Raw genomic sequence first — 27432 nt, forward strand, 5'->3', positions numbered from 1 at the left:
CTGAAATTTATTGTGCCTCCAAGTCATTTAGGCAAACTCAAACCAAACACTTTCCCAGTCTTTCAGGTTGGAGAATGTGTGGCTACTATATTGTTTCATATACCAGTAGTAATAGCTTTAAATGAAAATACAAATACTGAACTGATTTTTTGTATGTAAAATGTTAACAGTCACATTAGATATAGCATCTCTCACAGCTGAATAGATTCATGCTGACCTAGGCACTGCATATTTGGAAATAAGATTATCCATCTGTTGTCAGAAAAGAGAAGTTTCAGACTTCATTTTAAAATAGCACTTTCATTCAAATGAAAAAATGCCTTTCAGTGTGAGTACCAGAGCTTTGAACAAATTGCTTTTAAAGAATCATCCCAACATACATTTTAAACTGAAATCCCTTATCCAAATCTAAAAGGCACTTGTAGATTCATTACCTTGACTGTACTGTCATTTCTAAATCAAGCCTTGAGATTGATGAGATTTGCATGTGAATTTGGCCCACAGCGCACAGGAACGAAATGGCACTGCTGCCTTCAGAGACATATTTATCAAAATGAAAAGCATTTCAAGCTGGAAAGCCTTAACAGCTCTTGCTCCCCCGTTCCCATCTTGCATATCTTTCACAAACACATAGACAGACAAACACACAGACATACTTAGTCTTCTGTGGCATTTGTTATTGGGAATTTTCTTTAACTTCTCTCATACTCAGAAGTAAACTGTAGTTTTGTGATTACTACCAAAACTGGAACATGGGCTAATCAAAATTAACTATCAGCTGTGACATGTGAGGAATAAAATAGAGATGAAGGGGCAGGGCAGCAACTGGGTTCATGAAAACATAAATGAAAATAAAATCAAATCCCTGTCTCATCTTGACAAGTGAGGCACTCTGCTTATCTGTCACCCCTTTCATCATGCAGATCACTGATCAGTAGCTCTAGGCATATAATCATGCAATCCCCCAAGTCCACCAAATGTCTACAATACTGCCAACTATTTGTACAGCTATTAGTGAAAAATGATGGAAAAATCATATTTCACAAACCTATTTAAAAACCTGTTCCAGAGCTTTAACTATTTTTTGGTTTCATTTTACACCATTTTTTTTCTTATTATGAAGCCTAGTTATTTTTTATCATCGAGAAAGAGTGACAACCACACCAGATTCAGGAAGCTGCAAAGCAAACAAGTGGGGAAATTAATAATAAGCACTCATATTTACACTTGCTATAAAGAGACCTTTGTATCAGGAGAAGCCGGATTATTCATGATATGCTATATATTTTGCCCAGGAGTGGGGCAAAGAGATTATAGCTGTCCCTAGGCAGCCATTATTGCCCATTTAACCCAGTGCTTGAATGGAATCAGCCCATGGGCAAAAGACAGCAGAGCCAAAGCAAAAGAGAGCTTCAGCTGGCAGGCTGGTGCTGCAGACACCATTGCTGGGTCACCTGGGAGGCTGGGGGTGCTGCTTGACTCCCTAGTTATGCTAAACTTTCACACTCTAGCATCCATGAATAACATTTTCCACTATCTGCTGTTAGGCAGGAGATTCTGTCTAATGCTGTTGAACAGAGCTGCACTCTCAACTGTTTAACAGCAATCTTTCAGCACGTTACCTCCTGCTTGTGTAAGATGGGCAGATAATCTCCTTGGTATAACAAGTTACAGTTAGCAAACTTGTCTTCCATTTTGTGTACTAAGCAGAGACTCCTCTCAGATAAATTCAGTTGTCCAAAAGCTAGATGTCTGGTCTACACTAATCATTTAAGCTTATTGATTCTCTAGTAGATGGAAAAAGATGAATGCTTTATAAGAGCAATTCACTGCAGAGTCACACAGGTGTCTCAGATAGGTGTGGAGGAGACACTCTGGAGTTGTCCCTTTCCATTGGTGGAGCATGTATAAGCACATCCCTAACATTTAAGCAGGCAGTGCTAGGCAACCCAAGTTCCAGTCTATTTCTTCTACAACAAAATCAAATTCATGTTCAAAATTCTTATTTTCAGAAGTGCTGAATGACCAGGCTCAGCATATCTAGATCAAAAAAACCCTTTAGATGAAGAGAAGGAAGCTGCTCTGTGGGTTCAGTGGAACACCTACCATAAGAATAAGTAGAAGAGTGTAAAAGAAAGAGAGCTTTTTCTTGGGGAGTCTGAGTTTGGGCAGCAATTACCTTTAGAAACAAAGAACTATCACAACATCACTGTCTTTTACTTCAAGTGTAAACCATGGTTCTGACCTTGCCTGCCCTGAAAAAAGCACACGCTACTGTATAAATTAAAATAAAAAATTGTCCCCTAAAATACCAACTTCCAAACACAATCCTCTTTCAAACACAATTCTTCCATGGGAACGGATTGCAAGAGAGCATACGGAGCACACAAGACAAACGGTATTCACATCACTCAGTGTACTGCTAGGAAATTATCAGATACTAACATAACTCATAAAAGGCAAGATGATAGCACTGAGATTAACTGTAGTTTTCCTTTTGGGTCATCTTTATTTAAAAAAGCTTTGACCTATTTAGGTCCTGATCTCCCATGTCTGATTTGAATGACACACTTATGCAGCTATCTTGACAGTCACAAGATATATTGCAACATAACTACCAGTAATTTTGGGTTCTGCTACTATGATGAAGTCTACTCATCACCTTTACACTTGAGGCACAAGACTGAAACAATAACGCCTAGCCAGATAAGATTAAAAGCAATATGATGAAAAAGTAAATCAAAAGAAACTCCCCCCAAAAGGTATCTCATTTTTTCTGTGAACTTTCAAACTATGGAAAATCCTTCTGTTATCTTTGTAGTCACTCTCCATATTAGGAGATTCCTGGATTGTGGTATAAATAACCCTTATTGACTGAAACCATGGGAAACACAATGCTTGTGATGAATTATATGCAACACATTTTAATGTATTGCCTTTTCTCAGAAAACAAGCAAACTAGCATTTGAGCTAGGCAATTTGCTAGCATTTGCTTAGACAATCTATTTGGAAATAAATTTTCCAAAATAATTTACACTGTCACAGCAAGTGAGTGATATCATATATTCTGTATGGTATTTAAAATGAATTCCAAATCTAACTTACCAGTCCTGCACAGCATTGAAGGATTCTTCATTCGTGATGTCATACATTAAAATGAACCCCATTGCACCTCGGTAATAGGCCGTCGTAATTGTTCTATATCTCTCCTGACCTGCTGTGTCCTGAAACAATAACAAACATTTTTTTCTGGTTACAAATAAATAAAGATTTTTTCTTAAAAGTCAGAAGAAAACTCTGACAGTCATCATTGCACAGCTCGGCAATCCAAGAGGGGGAGGAAAACGACCTGGGAGTGCTGGTGGATGACAAGTTGACCATGAGCCAGCAATGTGCCCTTGTGGCCAAGAAGGCCAATGGTCTCCTGGGGTGCATTAGGAAGAGTGTTGCCAGCAGGTCGAGTGAGGTGATCCTGCCCCTCTACTCAGCCCTGGGGAGGTCTCATCTCAAGTACTGTGTCCAGTTCTGGGCTCCCCAGTACAAGAGAGACACGGAGCTACTGGAGAGAGTCCAGCGTAGGGCTATGAGGATGATCAGAGGGCTGGAGCACCTGCCCTACGAGGAATGGCTGCTGGCTGCAAGAGCTGGGCCTGTTCAGCCTGGGGAAGAGAAGACTGAGGGGGGATCTTATCAATGTGTACAAGTACCTGAAGGGAGGGTGTCAAGGGGACAGGGACAAACTCTTTTCAGTTGTCCCGTGTGACAGGACAAGAGGCAATGGGCAGAAATTGAAGCACAGGCAGTTCCGCCTGAACGTGAGGGGGAATTTCTTCCCTGTGAGAGTGACGGAGCACTGGGGCAGGTTGCCCAGAGAGGTTGTGGAGTCTCCTTCTCTGGAGATACTCAAGGCCCGCCTAGATGCAACCCTGTTTAACATGCTCTAGGTGACCCTGCTGATTGGGGAGGTTGGACTAGATGATCTCCAGAGGTCCCTTCCAACCTTACTGATTCTGTGAGTCTATCAAATCTGCTTTGGCTCGTAATACAAAGGACATGTCCACTGTCATGTGGTGGGAGTGGAGAGAAGCAGGAAGGCATGGCCCTACATCCGGTGATATGACAGGTGTCATGCTTTGAGTCATGTTACACAATGACAACATGAGAATCTTGTCTCCTCTTCCTGCCTTGGACCTTCCCAGTTTGAGAGTGGGGACAGGTAAAATCCCATTTCCAAATTCCAGGTAAAAAGCTAGGATAAAATAGCATCCTTAAGACCTTCACTGTAAGATCAGGACAATTCATGAAGTTCAGGAATATCCTGATCAAAAAAAAGTTATGTCTCATCATCCTGTTCTTGTGACTGTAAACTATTGGTGATTATGTCAACTTTGCTGCCAATAGAGATTTGGGCTGACAAAATAAAAATAGCATTTGGGGTGCAGTGGTCTTTAAAATAAGGATGGTACCTGACACCAAGAGAGTTTGCTAGCTGGCCCTTACCTCAAACCAGTTTTCTCCCTCACATTCTCTGTACCTTTATGCCTTTAACTGAGAAATGTAAGACTTTCTTCTACTGCTTACTTTATTTATTTCCATTATAAAATCTTCAGAGCAGGGACTCTCTATTACTACATTTATATACAATGTCTAGCATAAACCACCACTATCTCTAGTAAGCTTGTGAGACACTAACAATACCTCAAATATAGGAAATACATAACTTATTTTCAGTTTCAGTTTACCTATTTAAGATTTTAAACCATAAAAACATTAATAGATGAAACATAACATCTCAGTGAAATCCGGTAACTATCTAATAGATCATCCATGCAAATTTGATTTTAACAGATATTGAAAGTTACTTTTGTTATTTCAGATTTTTGTGAGTGGATAAAAAATAGCTTACTTTAAAATATGGACAAACTTATTTAATTTGTCTTCCTAGAGAGAAAAAAAATAACCACTAACAGACACTATTTGGATGGTTTTCTCAAATGGTGCCTATGATATTGTCTTGTGAATACAAGAAAAATAGATTAAATGAGATTTCTTCTTTACATATGTTCATCTTGTAAACATAAAGTAAAAAAGGTAGATTTTACATGTATCAGAAAGCATTTATAGACTGAGAAACATAACCAAGATAGTTACCAAAAACAAACAAGTTCTTAGGTAAAATATATGGATTCAGTTTATTGTGGATTACAGCTGCTATTGCCTTAATGTAGTTTCAGAGATCTAAGACTGAAAGCTAATATGAAAGTTAGAGCCTAGTAGGTTTCACAGGATGTTAGTATATGATTGTATGGAAAGGCCAGACAGACCTGCACTTCTGTCTGTACTCTGAGCTGGGTTCAACCATGGTCTGGAGCTTGCATTAACAAAACTTGATGACTGAGCTGACCTAGGCATGTTCTAGTGCTCAGAGGTCAGTTCTTTCTGAGTAGGTCAGTGGAAAGTACCATGGAAATGTCAAGTAAAACCATTTATTAGCAGAAGGAATATCATCTGCTATTATTTAAAACCACTTCTTTGCATTTCTTTTACACAATAAGTTTTACTCTCACATGCTTTGATGGCTTCATCTCTTTCACTTGCTATTAGGAAAAAGAGTTGGAAGAGAGAAGGAAAAAATGGCCTATAGCAAGCACTCAGCCTTACTGTACAGAACAGACATGGCTTTCAAACATATTTTGCCGTTACTTCTCCATTTGTCAACTAGAGACACGTATGGCTGGAATTATGTCAGTATGATAAGCATGAGCTCATTGCTACTGAAGCAAATATTATTTTGCTGCAGGTGATTTCTGCTGAAGCCTGCCTGCAGATAAGAGTGAAAAGCCCTAGCCGCAAACCACTTCCTACCCAAGACACCAATAAATTTCTGTGCAGTGCTTAAGAGAGCTAGTGTAGGCTTAGGCATTTTTGATTACAGAGAACAAAAATGAATTTAAAGGAAAAAGAATCAAGATAGAAGTTCTTAAATATTTTTACATAAAGGGAAACCCAGCTGCAGATGAAAATCCAAATGCTGACAGATTGTGGAGCTAGGAGATGCTCTTCTGGACCTCAGTATTCAGTTTGGGTTAGTCAAAGAAAGAAGGAGGTATTTGAGGTTGTTTTTAATGAAGGTTTATAGTAAGTGCCTGTATCTAATGCTACGTTAATGTCATGTTAAAAAAAAGAGATTTTCTAGAGTGGTATTTCAGCATATGGCATAAATAGATGACCACAAATAAAGTGTAATTTTTTTAGTTTCAAATGTCTGTAATCAGGTTGCTATTGGTATTATTTTCAATTCACTTGCAGTAATGAAGTAATAAAAATTTAAACAGGTGTAATGTAGAGTTCTGCAGTAGAGGGCTTAAGATTGTTTAATAAATGAGCCCAAAAATCAGTAATAAAGACTGTTAAAAATTTTGTATTCTCTGCATTCATAAGCATCTCCTTTGTATACTGCCTATTATTATACTCATAAACACCTCAAAGAGGGCTTCATCTGCAGTACTTTTAAGGATTTCAAATATCTTCATTTGTCAGCAGAATTAGCATACTAGAAACATTAAATTTTTAAATATTAAACATTATATTTTATTATTGTGATTTCGTTTATTTGAACTGATACTTCAACGGTGCAAGTGGCTTTTTTCTCTTTTTATTAGGTTTTATTTTTATGGTAGGATTGAGCAGAAAAGAACTAATTTCTATATTTCATCATATTTATATCTTTAATTCTCTTTGATTTTTTCCTTAGGTACTGGCTTCAACATATACTTGAATAAAAACTTGTCCAATTCAGCTATGATTACTGGCTGCTGCTGTTTTATCATAGGCATTTTAGTGAGATCATGGAATTGATCTGATGATCATCTTTTTAGGTTTAAGTTATGAAACATGATGTCTGTATTATACACTGGTGTCTATTTTTAAGGGAAACTAAATAAAAAAAGTCTGAGGAAGAATAAATTGGACCTAATATTCACTGGCAGTTTGTTTCCATCTCTGAAGGGCAGAAAACAAGATGCATATATTGTCTAGGGGGCTATTCATTCATGTAGGCAATGTCTGATAAGGACAACTGTTCATCAAAGAAGTGGAGTGGAAAAACAGCAGGGAATGAAGGACAGTGAGGGAATTCTTTATGAAAAGCAAAAGTTCAATGTAAGAAAGACAAAAAGGGGTATTTTATATATCTTGAACAAAACAATAGAAGTAATGTATTTTCAGTCATTCTCATGCTCCACACCCTGATATGTACCATTGCCTATTAAAATAATCATTGTTTTTTGCCAGAAATTTTATAGCCAAAAGAACCACTAAAGCATTCCCATCAATAAGGATCTTGAATAGGGCATGCATATGTGTAGGTAGCAGAGAAGAATGGTAGAGACATAGACCGAGTGTGAAATACTTGTTTCTGCAATAGGGTAAAGATTGCAGCCTGGTAAATACTTGTCCAACAGTCCTTCCTCATATACACATCAGATTAACGTTAGCTAGATAATTTTAGATTACCTTGCCTGTTCATTTGAGTTAGTCTGAAAGTTGTGAATCTGATATTACAATAAAGCTTAAAGGAAAGATGCATTAGCTATTTTTACAGTAAGCACATAAACTAGATTTTCATCATGCATCTCTATCTTGAAACCACACTTGAATAATGTTATGGGAAAATTTCTACAGATTTTCATTGTATTATATAACTGTCATACCATTGAAGGCCTCAGTATATGGGGAATGTACTAGTTGCTGACAATAATGCTCCCAGGGAAATGGAGAGTTATTATAAAGTAAAAGCCATCTAGGCAAGCAGAAATATTTAGGAATAGTAGGATAGCTGATGCCTAGAAGAACCTGTATTCCACATGAAGTTTGGAGTTTATGGGACTGGAAAATCTTTAAATACAAAACAGAGAAACCAAAGTACTGACCACATCTTCAAAACATCATTATTTAGAATTACAATGTACATTTGGCTGAGTTAACTAAGCAGAAGTAAATCCCCCTTGCTGCCAAGTCCTACTGAGCTAGACTTCACCTAGAATGCGCTATAGTAGCTCAAATTTCTTAGACTCTACCAACATTTTTGAGCAATGCACTACATTGGGCCCTTGTTAAATTCATTTGCTGAGTGTGTGTGCTCTCCCTCCCACCCTCGCCTAGCACTGCACCATGGACATGAACAATACTTTATGTAAATAACTTCCAAGTAGAGTTGCTCATTATTAATACAGACAGTTTTGAAGGTGAAAGCAACCAGCATTTAGAAGCAAGAACTTTTAATGAGAGTGTCTTTAAGTAATTCAGTCTGCAAAACATAAACTGATTTTGTAGCACACTTGAGTGACTCTGTGCCTCTATATTTCTCCCCTGCAAGCTAAACATAAAAATGTCATTTTAGGTTCATTTCCCACATGATAAGTTTTACTCATATCACAACACAGCTTGTGTTTTGTGCCAGGAAACTGGCAGCAGGGGAGGAGGATTTCTTGGATGCCGTTTATATCTCCGCTGCACATCCACCACATTTTAAGAGAGGCAAACAGAAAGATAAAATTAGAAAACTGAATTGGGTGACTTGTCACTTTACAGGTCAAAATTTTCTGTTAACTTAACCTGAATTGGCACAGCATTCAAGAACTGCATCTCCTTTGTAAGATTTGTATTTCCCTTCTGTTGTTGCTGCTCAAAGGCTATTTATATACTCCATCAAAGAGATAGTATGTTTCTTTAATTTCTCCTACTGATATAGAAAAGAACTTGAGGCAGTAAATGAATGAAAATCTAAACTGGCTTTTTTCAGAGCGGCATGAAAGACACAGATCTGATCATTCCTCAGAGATCTCCAGGATCCCAAGAAAGAAAGGATAAAAAGAAAAGCATGACAAACAAAACCCAGTAAGTTCAGGGAAGGGCAAGGGACAATCACCGCAGAAACTCTTCTGAGGCGGGTAGGTGGACAGTGGCAAATGTATTTGAAGCCTCTGCTAGATACTCAGAACGAGCATCGGCTGGTTTACTGTAGGAGCAACTGAGTGGAACACAAAGAAAGAGGAAAAGGAGGAGAGGTGCCAGGAGCAGAGTACCTGGGAAACACCGTTCCTCAACAAGTAGCCTCGTCAAGCCACAAGGCAACTAGGTGTTAGGCATGTAGAAACACAGATATACGATCTATCAAGCAACTGAAAACACAGTTCAAAACAGTTTCTTAAATAAAAGTACACACAAAAGATGCAACAGAATATATTTTGAGGCACCCGTCTCCTACTGGCAGCTCTTTCCAGACTTCTAATAGCTTTGATTTCCCTAGATTTTGTCCTGTGCGTGTGTGCGTGTGTGCACACACCACACACGTGTGTGAATCTGCATGCATACGTATCTACATGTGTGCTAAAACAACATTTGGAACTTAAAAAGCCAGCTACTCAGCTTGATAGCACATATCTGCTAGAACTGCATACCAGTCCTCAGAACTCACCTCAAAATCACAGCTGACAGTTCATTCATCATACTGGCAGGGCCAACTGGAAATAGTTGGGGCCAGAGCTGAAGGGGGAGGCATTACTCCAAACACAACTAGCAATATGGTCCTGGGAGGGCTGTCCTGGTAGGCAGAACATGGGCAGAGCTTGCCCTACAAGGGCAGTACGGCGCTCAGAAAGACAAAGCTGGGGTTGTAAAAGTACTCCACTGCCAAATTTGCTTCTTCTCATTCCGTTCATGAAGCTCTTGATTCTGCCTGAATTTCATTTCCCTTTAAGTTTTCCATATTTTTCCTTTCTTTCTCTTGAGGATATCTTCTTTATTTTTAAGACTCACATAAAGCTTTCATCTCTGTAAACTACTGCTTCTTCCTAAATCATAAAGCTTAGAAGAGGCATGGTACCACCACCTCCTCGCCAGCTTGATCTCAGGTGCCGTCGATTCCGGATCTGAGTTCTGAGCCCCTCTGACACTCTCCGAGTGTCTCTCCCTTCCCTTGACAGATGCAGCAGCTTTCTCCCCATCCTATATTCACTTTTGGCCTGTCCTGTTCTGGAGGAGATTAGGACCAGTTCTTCCGGTCCATTTTCCCCATTTTTGAACATACTTTGTGAAACATTTGTCAGATCAGTGGGACCTGTCATTCTCCTCAAAAGTAACACTGAATATTTTGATTAAAGTACCACTTTAAATTTAAACAAGGTTCATGTTAGATCTTAAGGATTCCTCTTTCTGAAAAGGTTCAGGTTTTCCTTTCAAGAGATTTTTTTGTTTTATTTAATGAGAAGTATTACAGAATCAAACAGTAAGTACAGCTCCAAGAATAAATAGTGGAAATCATGAATTTATGAAGTATTCTAATTTTTACTTAATGTAATAATGTCAAGTACTTTTTTCTGAGTAAAATTTAAACACAAATTAATATTGCAGACCAGCTTGTAACTGCAGCTAGAGAAAAATCAGTTTTTTGTTTGCATTATTTTTAATTACTTTTAACTTGAACAGACTGTACCAATTTCTTCATACTTTTCTGAAAAAATGAGGCAATGGAGAGTCATCCTGTTAAAAAACTGTTACACACAAAAGAAACCAGTAAAGCTATTTTAAGGAACCATAATCTACAGGCAGATATAACCATATGGGAAGTAGTACTGAAAAAACATGGGATTTTATGTTGTCTTGTCATATTTTATTTTTAAAGCTCTTGCTCCCAGTGTCCTGTAATTGTACAAAAACATCAACTTCTTTTCTCCTTTTTTTAATCATTATGGTTAGAGAACAAACTTTTTTTCTAGTGCATAATGAAAACAACAAAAGGCATTTAATATGGCCCCAAATTGCTCTATTAAGAACAAAACTTCTACTAAAAATAAAATAATATTGGGATAAAGTTTGACTTTAGATTTCAAAATGGTCACATCTGGCATTGGATTCTGGCAAAGTCTGAAAGGATCAGAACAACCTAGGTTTGAGTGAAAGAGATAAAAAGAAATGTTAAATCTACAATAACATTTCATGGAACTCTAATCTTAGAAACTTGACAGTCAAACCCAGTACGAACAATCTTCAAACTTAACAGAAAATCTCCTTATCCTGAGAGTGTACTTGGTTACGCTGAGACTAAACAAACAGTGGTAGTCAAACAGTGGGATTTGGATAAATTGCCACAGAGCCAATCCTAATGATTCATGAGACTTAAGTCTATTAGAAAAATAAGAAGCAGAGCTGCTCCACTGAACAGTCCTTGTCTCACTTGGCTTTGGTGACTGCTAAAGCTATCTGCAACTTGTCAAAGTTTCAAAACTGGTTTTTCCATCCACAAAGCACTTGGTAGCCCCAAAATAGAAGTCTTCTTGCCCTATGATATGTCTTCTTTTGCTATGCTCAAGCTTTTACATCATTTCCTGATCTTCCCTCATTTTTTGTCTTTCATTTAGTAGAGATGTGTGAAAACACAGGCATAAAATAGAAATTCAGAGAGTCAAGCTGGCTATTATCACACGAGAAGAGATCATTCTCCAGGTATATCAGAATACCTCTGTATCTTCTCTCTCTTCACATTTCTGTACTTCGATTACATACTATCATTTTTTTGGGGATGAACTACTTCCCTCTGGAACTTGTTATTCATAAAATATGAGTAATAAGTGTTCAGCTTTATCTCTACCTTGGCATTTTGTCCTCTTCTGCATTTTGAGGACAGCTTTTTTTATTAATATTCATTATTCATATTTAATTAACTTGCCCTTATTATTCAGAATGAGATGAGCTCCTTGGATGGAGAAAAGTTTGACCAGTCGTTTTGATAATAGTTCTATGTTACCTCACTGCACTGCACAAATTTGCATAATGCTGTGTTATCATATCACAATATTATGCAAATCCTTGTCTACTGATTAGCTAACAGTATCTCTCAGCTACTGAGAGCTATGAGCATAACTCTTTCCTCATGACAAAACCAAACTTGGCATATTTGGGGTTTGGGGCTTTTTTAGGAGCAGAGTTCTATAACCCTCCAACTCTAAGAGAAAAGTATGAACTGCTGCTGCAAAAGACCTCTCAGGCCATAGACCAAACAGTCTAGCAAGAAATTAGATCTCCTCACCCCTGTTTTTCCTTGTGATAAATCTGTATGTTTAAATCTACGGTGAAGCTTCTCTCATTTGGAACAAATTGTAGGAATGTTCCTATTAAATATTAATAACCTTCCAAAATTTCCCAAGAGTACGAGAAAGTGTTCTTATGCAGAATATCAAGTTTACAAAATATGTTTAAAAGCTCATCAGAATTACTATCAACTCATGCTGTTTGCATAAAAATATTTTAAAATTCAGATGACCTATAAAAAGGGAAAGAGACATTCTGGAACACAAAACAAGCCACATTTTATCTATTTTAAGCAAGAAGCTATGCATGTAATATTTCTGGAACAGTTCAGCTATGGCTCAAGTTCAATCCCATTCAAAATTTTAATGAGGGCAAATATAGGCCACAGCTTAGTGCTTTAAAAAATCTTATTATAAAAGTAACGGACTACAGTGTGGTCTGTGCTAAAAGAGTTTCCTACCACTTTGCCAACATGACAGTGCTTTCATGCTGGCTTGAAGATTCTTCGTGTGGAAACAGTCTCTTTAACAAAAAAAAAATCCCTTTCTCATCAATAAGATGGTAGCATTATCTATATTAAGGTAGGACTTATCTATTAATTTTCAGAATCTTTAACTTGTATTGAAGTCACTGAGAAAAAAAAATCTCATCAAAACAAGATATAATTCTTAGATAAGTTATAAGCACTGCTATAATCTCTTTGCAAAGAAAAAAAGGTTAAGAGATGCTAAATATAAACAAAACTATAGTCAACTATATGATCTGTTTTATTTTTTTCAGGAAACTGTATTATCTATATTAAATGCCTTGCTTGTCTTAGCTAGTAAAGACCTCTGCAGTACAACTGGTGACATCAAAAGGTTATGGCTCAAACACTCTTCTATGCCCTGTTTTTTAACGAGAGAAATGTAATTTAACAGACTCTTATAGGGAAATATTTATTTATCCCCAAAACACCCCAGCAGCTGACATAGTTTAACACACAGCAATGAAGCATAAACTTCATGTTGTTCCAGTTTAAGACTGTAAATTATTCAAGAGAAAATCGTAAAAAGAAGCTAAAAATACACTAGGTGTGATTAATGTATGAATCTCAAATTTTTTCAAGTATAATGTCTTTATCCTTGCATTCTCTTCTTGGGGAGATCTTGGTTTGAATTTAGTTCTAGGATAAGGTGTCATCAATAAGCCATGTATCGGTTAAATTGCTATATAATTTGGCCCCAATCTCTTTCTTTTTTTAAGCTCAGACTAGTTGAGAGCTATGTATTTAGCATATGTATAATTATATTTAGCAATTCTAATGAACTCTTTGTAATTTTAAATGCAAACTTTCAAGAAGAACGCAGTCTTACCACAAAGCATAATTGCCAGACCTATTAATATTTCTTGTTTTGTTTAACTAATGAAAAATTGAATCTTTCTACATATGCCAGCTGTTTCTGAATCCTCGTCACTGAGCAATAGATTTTGCCACAGTAAACTTGACATGAGCATGATAGCTACTGCAGTTCTTATATGCAGGAGAATTAAAAACACATTATCTCTTATTCTCTAAGAAACAGTCACATTTTGTTCCCATAGGTTTTTCTCCAAGGAAATCCTGAAATAATTAAGAAGTTTTATTTAACAGATAAATTTCCCAATAAAGTAGCCAGTATCATCATGATCTGAATCCTGAACACCCTCACTGGCAATCTGTAAGCATCAATTCACGATCCAGCACGAGAAGAAATTCAGCGATACCTATTTCCTTTATGAGTGAAAAGCTATTTTATGAGTTGGGCCAAATTTTTTACTGTTGCAAGCATTAGCACACCGATATCAGAAAAAGCTATGTAAGTTTTACTACACAAGGATTTGGTTCTGGGTATAAATGCCTCTGATAAAATCAAGAGCCAATATCATGAACACTCTTTTAGAAGATTTCTATTGAAATACAACCATACAAAGCTACTAAATATTTAGAGAAGATTTATTCAATGCACTTTTTATTTTTAAATGCTTGAATATGTGCATACTTAGACCTTAAATTTTGGGACATTTGCTTTTCAACCTCTTGAAGACAATACAACTTCAGCATAATTGACAACTGCCAACTAGGTTGCAGTAGGCTTTCCTGTGCAAACTAATCTTTGTGAGAAAAAAGTAGGTACGTAGGTAGCTGTAAATGTACAAATGCACACGCCTGGACAAATTGGAAAAGAGGCACCATTTAGAGTGTACTTATGTAGAAGTACACCTGTTGAACTTGTCAAGGAAGTCTAGAAATAGCTCTTCAGGACAAACCTTATAACAGCATTGGCAGGCAGATGCACTGGGAAAAAAAAAAAAAAAAAAAAAAAAAAAGGTCTGGATACCAGAAAGTCCCCATGCCCAACCTTCAACAGGAATTCAGAGTGCTGGGTGCTTTGCTGGATGAAGACCAGACTGTCATCACCTTCTGGAATCAAATCTTAAAAGAACAAACATTATGCTAAGGAAATCTGATTTTTTAGACTTAGGTAAAGAAAGAGAGGTGAGAGTTAACATCATTTATAAAACTAATACTTTGACTTTGCAAATTCAGAATAAGGATGTGAAATTGCTGTACTGCTATTTTTAACTGTTATCTTTGAATAACATCTGTAAGTAGTCAGCCAGTTGTTAAGTAATATGACCATATAATTCATAGCAAATTAAAATTTTTATTTACTAAAAATACTCGTGATTTTTGTGTTGAAATAACTGAAGAAATAATAATGCCAATTTGTATTTTTGATGAAAAGTGTATTGCACTAGAAAATGCTGAATTAAACAAAATGAACTTTCGGTGAAGTTCATGTTTCTGTGAAAACGTTCATTGCAGCAGGTACTTGAATCAGTTCAAACCCATGAAGGAATTTCTGGTCAAAACCATAAAATAACTCCCACCACAGGCTGTAGAAATCCATGGAATAACCGCATCTTAAACATTATGTTTTGAAGGGACTGGTGGATCTGACTCCAAAGGGCTCATATTCTCTTCTAGTTCAGGTTTACAAATCTGTAGAGCGCAATACACACAGAAGCATAAGAGGTGCCCCATTGCTATATATCTGAGATTTTCTTCAATTATTTCGAAAATTTCCTTTTACTACCTTATCTAAATACAACAGATCTTTTCATGGTCCAGATAGATAGATTTCTCCACTTTGCTTTCTTCTTAGCAAAGTTTCTGATTTTATAGTATTGAATTTCTTTTGTTTGGCTTTATTTTTAAATCAGCAGGTGAACCAGTGGAACATCGGATTCAATTCCATGGAATTTTCAAGTAGAATATAATTAGAAGAAAAAGATTTCATGCTTCTGTAGCTCTAATATTTACTTCGTATTCAGGCTTGTTTTTCCTTGAAATGCCAAAATATATGTTTTCAAAGGCAGAAATGCTACAAACCAAAACCACATATGCAGATCAAGTAAAATGCTAACACAGCTGAAACCACAATGTCATGACAAGAGTCTAAATCAAGTACCAAAGAAATACAGTATGAAAATAATTTGACCAGGTAAAAGGTCTGACTTAAAAACACTTTTCTTTCCAAGAACACTCTGTAATTCTTATATATATTACCAACCAGAAAGATTGCCATAGGTTATTTTAGAAGAGTTTTGAACGCAAATATTTCAATAAAATAAAGCATACTGGTTATAAATAATTTCTAAAGGTAGGATTTATATCATGTATGATGTACTATAGTGTTATTCTTTAGCTGTGATTTTCAAACTACAGGTATTTTTACAGTAATCAGAGTTATTCTGTCTTAATGCATCATAAAGGAATAGGAGATTACAGTCTGATGGAAGCAGAAAAATGACCAGCTGTGAAATCTGTAGCAAGTATAATTATAATCAGAGCTAGATTAAAACACTAGCTACTACAAAAACAGACATTGGGCTTATGCATAGTCAAAGAACAGTCTAAAAACAAATTGAGTGTAAATGACTTTCAAAGGGCTTCTCTGCCTCCAGTGCAGCACTGTTTTCATTGAAGCAGTAGATGTTTGATGATGATAATACTGTTTTATTTTACATTGTACTGTTTTATCTCTAATTTAAATATTCAGTAAAACTAAGATACTGATTCCTGAAAGTCTCCATGTTCTGCAACAGCATTATCCTCTTTCTTCTCAGGCTTCTAGCTTCCATATAACAATGTTTTTACAGTACTAATAGTGTTCATTAATTTGCAGAAAATATATTTACTCAGCTGCATGTTTTTGTGTGCATACACAAATGTACAATTATAAACATATCTGTAAATATTATGAGTATAAATAAAAAATATAAATCTATACATTCCTATTATGATCAAACAATTTTTTTTAACTTGTCCTAAATACTATGTCTTTATTCCAAGAATAAAGAAAACAAGTTTGTTGCATTGCAGATCTGTGCTTACAGTCCCAGAATTCTTACAGACCTCATCAGAATATCAGGAGAAGAAACTGTTCCCAGTTCTTCCCATATATATTTTATTAAAGATAAACAAAGAAGAAAATTACCTTACAGAAGAGTAAGGAACTCAGGAGTATGAATCAAATATATAATCATACTGGAATATTGTAATTATTTCAGGTACATATAGTATTTATCAAATAAATCAAATATAAAGTTAAATTTAAAGGAAATCCATGCAAACAAATCTTCTGCAATTACACATTAGACTAAATTAATATGTAAAGCCAAATTAAGAAACCCCTTAATAGGGCAGCTACTGAAGTACACAGCAGAGTTAACATAATTCAAGTTCCTTAACTGTCCCTCTCCAGGCCTCATTCCCTGGAGAAGATATCTTTTTGGTGGATGTGTATTTTCTCTGCATTCTGTCTCTTGCTTTGGTTGCTATGCCCTGAACAGGACCCCCAGTAATCTTTTCATTGAATATAACATTGATCAGCATATTAACTGGAAATTGCATTATCTGACACTCAACCAATTTTTTCTTTGATACTAGATAAAATATAAGGATTATTTCTACCCTGATTTGATTAAGCTGTGGGACATGTTCTCTTGTTGTGCAGACATAACCTAATCATCAGCCATCAGCTGACAAAATGCTGTGGTGACTGACAAGAAAGACTGACAATGAAAGAGGAGACTTGAACAAAGAAAGATCAAAATCAGGATACCGTTGCAGAAAGGAGTCTTTTCTAATATATTTTCAGCAGTACCAGAGAAAGAAGAAAAAAAAAAAATCTGATTTCTGGTCATTTCACAGGTAAGCAAACTCAAAGACTGCTGCTCCAGAGTAGTAAGAGGAGGATGTTTATTAGCTAGCTCATAAATTCCCAGGGGTTCATGTTCCAGCCCACAGCACAGAGCTCAAACAGAAGTTGTTGATTTCACTAAATCTACATGCATAACTGGGGGGGAAAAATTGTCCTTTCCAAACATCTGCCAAAACAAACAGCCATTTTAGATGACAGAACTCATAACATGAACCTGGAATTTATATTCAGTCCTAGAAGCACTGAAATGTACTTTGGTTTTCAAAGTGCTCTTTACTGATGATCCAGCGTGGAACATGCAATTTCTCTCCTATTTTTTCCCCTTTAATCTTCTGTAATGACACTCAGTTTTGGCTAAGATAGCGGCACTAAGATGCTTTGTTTTGTACCACTGCTTCTTTTACGCCAAGCACCTGCAGTGTCCCGTAACTTTGGTGGAAGTTACAGATTTTACAAATCTATGAAAACCAAACTTCTCTTCTGTGTCTATACAGGGCACAGAAGTCTAAGAGTACTTCACGTACTCAGACGTGAAAATTGTCAATAAAGACAGCTGCTTTGGCCAGTAACTGTCATCATGTTTAGGAGATCAAGAAGGTTGAGGATGTAATTGACACTAAGCAAATAATAATGACTACTAGGATCTGAAATTAAAAAAGAAAAGGGGGGGGGGAATTCTGCCCTTTGTTACACAACATAATTAAATAAGCACATATAGCTCAATGAAATCCTGGCTGATGCAAACCAAAGTGAAGATCTAACTTCCCAAATGAAAGAATTAAAATTCTGAGTATTCCTACTAACATTGATTGCAACATAACAGTTACCTTTTTATTTAATACACTGTTGTATTCATGTGTTTTTATGTTTTATTTTCAAAGTACTTCCTGAAGAAAGATTATAGTGTAGATTTGTGGCAAATTCCACTCAGTCACATCATATACCTAGGCATGATCTTAATCTCACAATAAAATTTAACTGAAGTTAGAGCAAAATCACTAACCACACAAATGATTCTCTCCTCTCAAATTTTGTATTACTTACCATATGCTTATCTAAAATTGAAAAACTGAATGTCAGAGTGACCCAGTAATTTTTCAGAGCATGCTGTGAATTAAAAAGTCTTTGAAAAGACTGCTGAGAATAGCTTGTTATCCATTCCAGTAATGCTTAGCAGAAAAGTGCATAGCAACAAATTAATTTTTACAACATCATATTTTCATTTGTTCAGAATTATAAATTAAGTCCCTTCATTAAAAAAAATTATAAGTTCAAACTTAAAATTGTCAGTCTCTTTTTACATAGGATAGTTTAGGCTAACTCTTCAAAAACGGAGCAGGAAAGGAATATAGCATCTACAATATGTGGTATACTTTCAATCTATGAGGTCCAAACAAATATCTGTCTTCTCCAGCCATCATCCCAAGGACCTGTGTAGTATGATTAGGGCAACAGAAGTCTGAACTGACATGAGTGATGCATGTGACGCAAGGCATGGACAAGGACATGGTCATGAGGCATCACTGGTAAGAGGTAAAACACAGATCCTGTCTGATGACCTCAGATCATTCGTATTCCATGACAGTGGCTCAGCAAAAATCTCTCTTAATTTAGGAAGTTTATCTCTCTATTTTTTTAATCAGAAAACAGTATAGAAGTTGGAACGCTGAAAACTAAAGCAAGACACATCTTAGCAGAGAGCACGTTCTTTCTTTCTCAATGCTCAACGCGACAGCTCCACTTCTCAGTTTAAAAATGATACACCGTCCTCTCTGTCTTCTCACTACTATTAAAGCACCTTTGTGCAATAATAACCTATTTTCATTACAGTGTGGTGAAACAGATAAGCTGGATAGGTCCCAAGCGAAGTGTTTGAATCATGTGGCACAGAACATTAAATTTCAGACTTATTTTAACCAGGCTAACATTCCTCATCCCTTCCAACTCTATCTCAGCAAGAGAAAAGTAACTGGAGCCCTTGCTGAGAAGAGAGTGACTGAATCCTTAGCACAGAGTTCTTTTGCTTCCAGATCAGGAAAACCTGGGGTATATTATCATCACTTATCTTCCCTGTAATAAAGAGAAGGCAATGGTAACACAATGCTTGACTGCAGAACAAAGATGTCTTCCACTATGACATTATTTACATATACACTTAGAGCTGTGTAATGAGTATTTCTTTGGATTATATTATAGAATTTGTTAGTGATAATTAAAAATAAATAAATAATGTGAAGGATAAGAAATGAATTTTAAGAAAGATACAGTTATAAAATATTTATTTTTGTAGAAACAAGAGTAACCTTTTCCAGTAGGTATCTTGTATTCCTCTGCATTTTATATGTCACTAACCGTACTGAATAATCTCCTAAATTAGTCATATAATTAAATCTATGTCATTAGGAAGCAACACATTATGTATAAAGATAATATACTATGTTATTTGGTATACAAAAACACAGTATATTAATCCAACCTCTTACTTAAAAAGTCTTAGATCAGATGAGATATCTGTGGATTTTCAATTAGTTTGTAAGAATTAATCATGCTGTCCTTGCTTCAGGAAAAATCCATTACACAAATATACATTTTTCTTAAGCAGAGACAGGGATCAGAACTGCTGCACTTTTTTTTGAGAAAAGCCATTACACGGATATACATTTTTCTTAAGCAGAGACAGGGATCAGAACGGATGCATTTTTTTTCCCTGTGGATTCACTACTGGAAATTTAAATGAAAATTCAAAAAATCATCTGCCGAATTTGTAGAAGATGGAAAAGCTCAAAATGAGGATCTTTGCCATCAGAAGATGCATTGGTAACTGCAGTAATGAGGATGTGATGCGAGGTGCACCCTAGTGCGATCAGCAGCAGAGGAATCCGTTATGCCACTTGAGCTGACACTTCGCAGCTAAGCTTCAGAGCGGCATCTCAGGCTTTCAGCGCCGGAGAACTCCCCCCTCCAGTCTCAGTATCTATTGTCCAAGCTGGCAGCCACTACTCAGGCAGGACACACCACCTTTTGCCGTTCGGGTACCGCTGGACGGACACCGCAGCTCCGAGGCGACGCCAGATGCCACTGCACTAAGGGAGGAAGGCTGCGGACTGCACAACACTGGAGCACGACTGGCTTCTGCTTGCCATCATCCACTTGTTCATCCACACTACCATCTTCTCATCTGATTTGCTCCTGTATCTGCTTACCTTGTGCTTGAGGCAGCTCCCTTATCTTGCTCGCCATACCTTTAGCCTTGTTCTACTTAAGCTCCTCCGCTATAGTGCTGTTCTGCTATACTGCTTACAATGATCCATTGATCTCTGCTATCAGCTACTGCAAACTGCCCACTGTTATTCCTCTGCTCAGTATTGAACTCTGAGTTCCTTGGAGCAGGAACTGGGTGAGTGTCAAGAAAACAGGAAACACAGTATGGGCACTGCTGAAAATAAATAGCAATAATATTACTATGATGCAGATGTCTTTTATGCAGAGTTGTGCACAAGTTATCATAAGTAATATGAAGTGGTGTTCTGAAAATTAATTTAATTGTGAATTGTATACCAATCCCAAACCCTGCAGAATGTTCTCAATAGGCAATCCATAGATTACATTAACATAAGTAAGGTCATTTGAACTACACAGCCAATGTATAGTTGAACCCAGAAGAGATGACTTTATTTGAAGAAGATAATTCAGTTTAGATCAAATTTTCCATTCTCCATATTTAATATGGGCTGTGAAAATAGCTAATACCTATTTGGATATCCAAAAACATTTTCCTGTGATTCCTACTAATGTATTTTTTAATACTCAGCATGAATATGATATTGGATATTATCCAGTTTTTGCACAAGCATCACACTCATATATGACTGCAATTTCTCTCTTAAAGCCCAGGAATTGCTAAGCGATCTACTGAATTGTGCCAATCCTGTGTGGTGCTGACCATCTGATCTAGCAAAATACTTAATCTTAAATGCATCCTAAATGCAGTATTTGTAGAATTCTGTGTTAGAAGTTAGCCAGAAGGTTAAAAAAAAATAAATAAAGTCTTAATGTCCTTACTAATGCTTAAAATCATGAATTATGATGGTAAGATTGCAGTTGTCTCATCCATACGGAGTTTTGACTCCTGGAAATGACATGTTTGTGTCAATATTTAGGCATCATTTGACAACTGAAAAAGCGGTAGAAAAGAGTGGTTTAAACTCATTTCTTTTTATCAAGCTAGCACTAATAATTCTTCTTCTGGACTGATTCAAAAGCCCAATGAAGATCAATAACAAACTTTCCCAAAACATACATCATAGATATCAGAAAAATGTTTAAGTGGCTTAGTTTTTTAATAACTGAGATGGGAAAGATTAGAACCTCTCCGAGCCTGAAATAAATTAAAAACTAAAAACTTTGACCAAGGATTCAAACTTTGACCTAGGAATCAAGGGTTTAAATAAGAAAGACTGAACTGCACTCTCAAAGCTTAGTGAACTATTATCGTCTGATGAAGGATCGAGGTGCCAAGTACACAACCCACAGCTTCCCCTCCTGGTTTAGGTCACAAGTGCTAACCTCAACAGTTGTAACCTTCCTGATAACACTGTTACTGTTCACATGTAAAACTTCTCCCATCCCGACTAGGTCAAGGGTCCTCCTGTTATGTCTAAGTATAGCTGGAAACCACGAACTAGGGACCCAGCTACCTAAAGCCTCAAGGCACTTCCCTTGAAGCAGTCCTTGCCACATGCTGACAGTACTGAACTCATCACGAAACACCAGAGCTAGTGCCACTGTTGCTTGTGAATAAAAACATTTCTGGTAGTGGTTATGGTGTCACTGGTCTTTTTTATATAGTAAACTCAGTTATATGGGAAGGAGAAAAAGCCAGGCTCAATGCCCTGCTCACCTCAAGAGTTGAAGGCTATTTCCCATTTCTTAGAAAAGTGTTCCTACCACTTGACTGCCTCACCTAGTGAATGCCCTCTGATGTCTGTGGCCTCAGGAATTTGCATTGCTTCTTCAGGGAGACACAGCTTCAAAGAGACATAGAAAAAGACTTCTCTTCAGCCTGCAGGTTTGAATTACTCTACGAAGATGAGAACAATGCTTTGGTTCTTGGCAGCAATGACACAAATTACTCACATTCTAGGCAAATTCCTTAACCTCCATCAATTCCATCATATTAGGAATAAACTAGTTATTCAATATACAGAGAGAAAATTCTGACCTTAGTGCCAGAGATGATTCCATGCTGACAGTCCTGATACCACAACTAAACCTAATTCAGCATTACAAAATTTCAGACCTGACTCCATTTTCCATGTTTCCTACTCCTGTCTTATAAATCTCAAACCTTCACTCCAGGCACCATTTGGCTGTTTTAAGTTCTTGTCCTAAATGTCCAGCTCTTCTTATGCACTAGGAAATGCAGTCGCCTCACCAAGTATGGGATTTCTACTCTGGGAACTAGGTGTCTAGGAAACGTCTTGTTACACTTAAATTATTTTACACGTTTATGTCTTCATGACTAGGAAAAAGAGAATAAAACCTCAAAACTACAAAGGCTGCTGATCTGTGTTATAAATAAACATTAAAAAATTCAAATATATTCATGTGAAATACATTCATATGAACACAAGCAGTAAACAAAGTAATGATAAACCTCTCTACTGTAAATCCCAATAGCCAATGGCCTGTGACATAATCTATACACTGGATGATAGTCACTGAGCTGTGGGCAGACTTCTTTCATAAACACTATATACAATTAGCAACAACATTTTCCCTACATCCAACTCATAGTGCTGTATCATGGTTATTTAAATTCCGACTAAAAGCAGAATAAGACAATCCCTAATTTAAATCTGCAATAAGGAAAAAAGCAGACGAGAACTTGAATTTTAACAGTGAAGCTGACTTAGACAGAAAAAAAAAAGGTTTAAAAAGAGACCAAGCATTTACTTGTTTGCTAAGACAGAAATTACCAGGCCCCTTGCATTTTTTAACTAGACATTAGAACTGTCAATTCTGTGCAAGCATTTCTTTTTCAAATAGACTGATTTCAGAACTGAACCTCACTGCAAATTAGGGAATATGAGTAGCTCATAAAATACCCATTTGTTTTATATTGCCAGTAAAAGCTTTTTCTCACTGCTCTGCGAAAGGCTGCCCAAACATAAATCTACTAGATGGGAGAGGGCAGGTATGACTTCTGAGAGGTATAAGAAATACAAGGAAGCAGTGTCACGAAGGTGATCAATAGTGGTCTGCAGTTGATCTGAGCACTCCTGCTGCTAAACCTTGCCAAAAGTTATGCCTTTATTTCCTTAGAGAAAAAAAAACATTTCAGCAAATACTCTTTTAAAGCCTTCTTGTCAAGAAACAAAGAAGAAAACGAGGCAGAGATTTAGCAATAAAAAAAATACACACACATTATTTTGTCATGAAAAATATAGCCATAGTTACATGAAATGCAGCTACTATTACTAGGACAGGATTGGTACCAAACTCTTAGCTGACATCCATCTCAATCACCCCTTTTTTTTTGTTTGTTTTTTTTGTTTGTTTTTTTTTGTTTGTTTTTTTTGTTTTGTTTTTCAAATGCCTTTGGCAGATCTGCAGTTTATGCTGCTGCTCTTCCTTCAGGAAATCCTGGCTCTCTGGGCCATTAGCTGCTAAATCATCCCTCTCAGCCTCATTCAAGTATTAGCTTTGTATTACTGGGTGCAAACAAATTAAATATCACGCTGCAAAAAAAACAGAATTTCTCAGACTGATGGACAGTCAAAGAGCAGGCCTCTCCTGTTACTGGAAAAATGAGCTTTGTATAGAGTAGTAGGAAATCCCTCTTTAGTGGAATCCACTGTCTTAACATGATTTGGTTCTCAACAAATGGGAACAGAATGAAGTGCAAATATAGATCTATGAAAATGACTTTGCTTCATACATACTGTTTAAAATAATCAGGGAGCTTGAAAATGTAAAGTTATTATGCAAAATCCACTAGACTCTTCAAGAATAATTTGTAATTTTACTAGGCACTGGACAAAAAAAAGGACTGTGAACTTAAAGGGCAGAGCTAAATATATATATATATTTAATACCGTTAACTGCCTACTGTAGCTGACTTGGTCAATATCAGTGTTTTTAAGGTAAACGCGGATCAGTTAGTTGTATAGTTTAACTCATAATATATTTTTTGTCCTTTGTAGGCCTTTCTATCCTGAGTTATAGTTTTTGGATTTCATCGATTTTGTAATCACAATTGCTATTGGCTAATTTGTCTCATTTAATGTTCTTCTCTCAGAACTTTGAAGTACATAATTTTATAAAACAACATTTTCAAAATTCTCAAAATTCAAAATTTCAAAATTGATTACCTAACCCAGAATTTTCTACCTAGTATGTTCATCTAAAGCAATTTGTACAGAAAGTGGACTTCTAGACTTAAAGTACCTACATGATTTTCTTAGCTACAGCTAATATTTGTTTCACTAACAGGCCAAGTATTATAATGTGAGTTTAGCCTGGGCTAAAGAGGTCTTGAAGTTGTTACTTTACAGAGCCCAATAATCAGCTAAAACAACTTAGTTTTCTTCTTTCCTTAGATATAAAAAACATCTTAAGATAACTAATATGACATATTTATTTGACTTCTTCCTTTCTAAATCATTACAAATATATACTTTTCCAAATTGTGTATTTAGAAAGAGATTTGTCTGAAAAGAAAAAAAAAAAAAAACAAAACTCCACTATTTTATTTATTATGTATTTGTTTCTCTCAATTTGTAATAAGAAATAATTATACATCAAAACTATAATTTAATAATTTTACTATAATTATTAAATGTTTCTGAACTATGTAAACTTGTTTCTTGCTTTGTTCGTGACTCTCCAGGATGCTTTTCTATATTCTAAGTGTGAAGATTTTCACCATTCATATGAAGGTATTTTATTACTTTCCTGTGCAGTTATGAAAGAGACTTGCACATATACTTTAATTTTCCACAGGCTGTAATTCAACTGAGAAGAGGTTTTGCTGATGATGTGAGCTTCTTTCAATCTGAGCTCTACATATCACAGAGCTATCCAAAACAAGCTCTCCTAACATTTACTCAAAGAATTAATTCCCCCATTTAGCCAAAATGTGTAAATATCACAGGTTAAACCATACAACTAACATTTGCCTAAGAAAGCCGGATGCAGACTAGGTCTGCTTCATCTATTAACAATATTTTAAAAAGAACCCTAGCCCTGTCCTTCAAGCTCAGAGTACATTTTTTTCTCTGTGTAGGCCCTTCTATTCTAAGTTAGATTTTTTTTTTGGATTTAGTTGCCTTTGCAAACAAAGCAGTCAGACTAATCTGTCTCACTTACTGTTCATCTCTCACTATATTATTTACTTTTTCTGATGAGATATTGCAATGCTTTATATTTATGCTGATCTCTAAAAAGAATCTCTTCAAGCCTGCTTAAATTGACAGCTCAGTCTCTAAGGGCTGTAAAATTAGGCTCACAGACCTGTGGACTAATGTTAGTTATGACAGATTTAATTAACACCAACTCCTTTGTATTGTTTCATTTTTCTTTTAGGAATTTGGTTTTTTTAGTTCCTTGAAGGCTAGATCAAATGAATGCAAATTCTTGCATAAAGGCACACTCTTCTTTTAATTGGTTTACTTTCCTAATGAAATTTTTTAAAGGAGGAATTTCATGACAGTGATTGTATTACTAAGGTTCAAATATCTATTTTAATTCAACAATAGCAACCTTTATTTACTGCCTGTTGTGTAAATCACTATACAAATCATCTTGACAACAGCCATTTAAAGAAATAGCTTTTCATGTCTTCTATACTAGGATGTCAGAGAAATCAAAGACATTTGTAGCAATATCTCTACTTTATGTATCTTGATAAATGTATCTAGCATAAAAAAAAGAAACCATCTTTACAAGAAAAGATGCATTTTCCTACATTCTGCAACTTGTCCAACCAGAAATAGCACAATCTTTATTGCAACATTTTCTTAATATTAGACTTAAAATTAGGTTAATGTAATCATTTTTTAAGACAGAAGTATTCCTGGCTTTGTTTCAATAATTTTTCAGGGTTAGGAGGGTAAAGGATTGATTTCATGACGCTACAATATTTCTATCCATAGCCTCCTACTACAGGAGGCAAAATGTATTAGTCTTCATTAAACACAAGTGATTTATTCCAATTCAGCAACTTCACAAAAGCTTTCATGTAAAAAATCTAAAAGCTGTTTCAATTTCCACATCAAAATAATTCTCAGTTAAAATATTAATGCTACTCCAGTGAAAAGGTAAGGTTCTTTATTTCTGTGTATATGAAACCTATATCTAAGGAATAATAAGACATGAACATACATCTGCAGCTTCTTTTTTTTAGAAAAAATCCCCAAGGTCATAAGCAATTTGAGTTATACTTCGATATAGAAAGCATCCATCTTCTCTGCATCTATGATTCAAGTCCCAAGGATAGTTACAAATGAATACATTTCTGTTGTTTTCTTCTCTGATCATAAGCCTGCTAAGGTAGTTTTCCACTCTGATATTTATGTAAAGTCTGTTTTACCAAGGTTTGTGGAGTATACACACAGTTATCACAGCAACTGGATTCTGCTACAGTTTTTGGTCATTTCAGACACCATTTAGGAACGTTTGTGTTATTTGCCCACGACATTTATGTCTCCACAGTATGGAAGTTCTATAGCAGTATACTGGAATATATCACACTGTAAATTTGATACAGATCTGAAACAGGCACATTTTTATTGAATTAACCAGATAATATCCTATAGAATTTATTTTGACACTATGCTTGCATGTCATCTACATAATAACAGATATTATCTGTTCAGTCTAAGGTTAGAGTGACTCAAGTAAATATGATATAAAGTTGTCCCATAAAATGGGAACTCAGATATTTATTGAACAAACAAGCATAAGAATTTATACCAGATCACTGCTATGTATATGCAATGCTGAGGCTTCTGTGTTGCAATACAACCAGCTTTAGTTCTTCATCAGTCCACAGTCTATCCTGAGAAAAGAGTCGATTTGGGTAATCTTATCA

General features: G+C 36.0%; 1 protein-coding gene across 1 annotated transcript in view; it reads right to left on the reverse strand.

Annotated features, from left to right (window-relative positions):
- Nucleotides 1-27432, reverse strand: part of RAB3C (RAB3C, member RAS oncogene family) — a 125647-nt gene that overhangs the window by 58682 nt on the left and 39533 nt on the right. The window contains exon 3 of the mRNA XM_062599784.1: nt 3106-3224. Within this exon, the coding sequence (XP_062455768.1) occupies nt 3106-3224 (119 nt within the window). The remainder of the gene's footprint in view (nt 1-3105; nt 3225-27432) is intronic.

The sequence above is a fragment of the Rhea pennata genome, chromosome Z, assembly GCF_028389875.1.
Source record: "Rhea pennata isolate bPtePen1 chromosome Z, bPtePen1.pri, whole genome shotgun sequence".
NCBI lineage: Eukaryota > Metazoa > Chordata > Aves > Rheiformes > Rheidae > Rhea > Rhea pennata.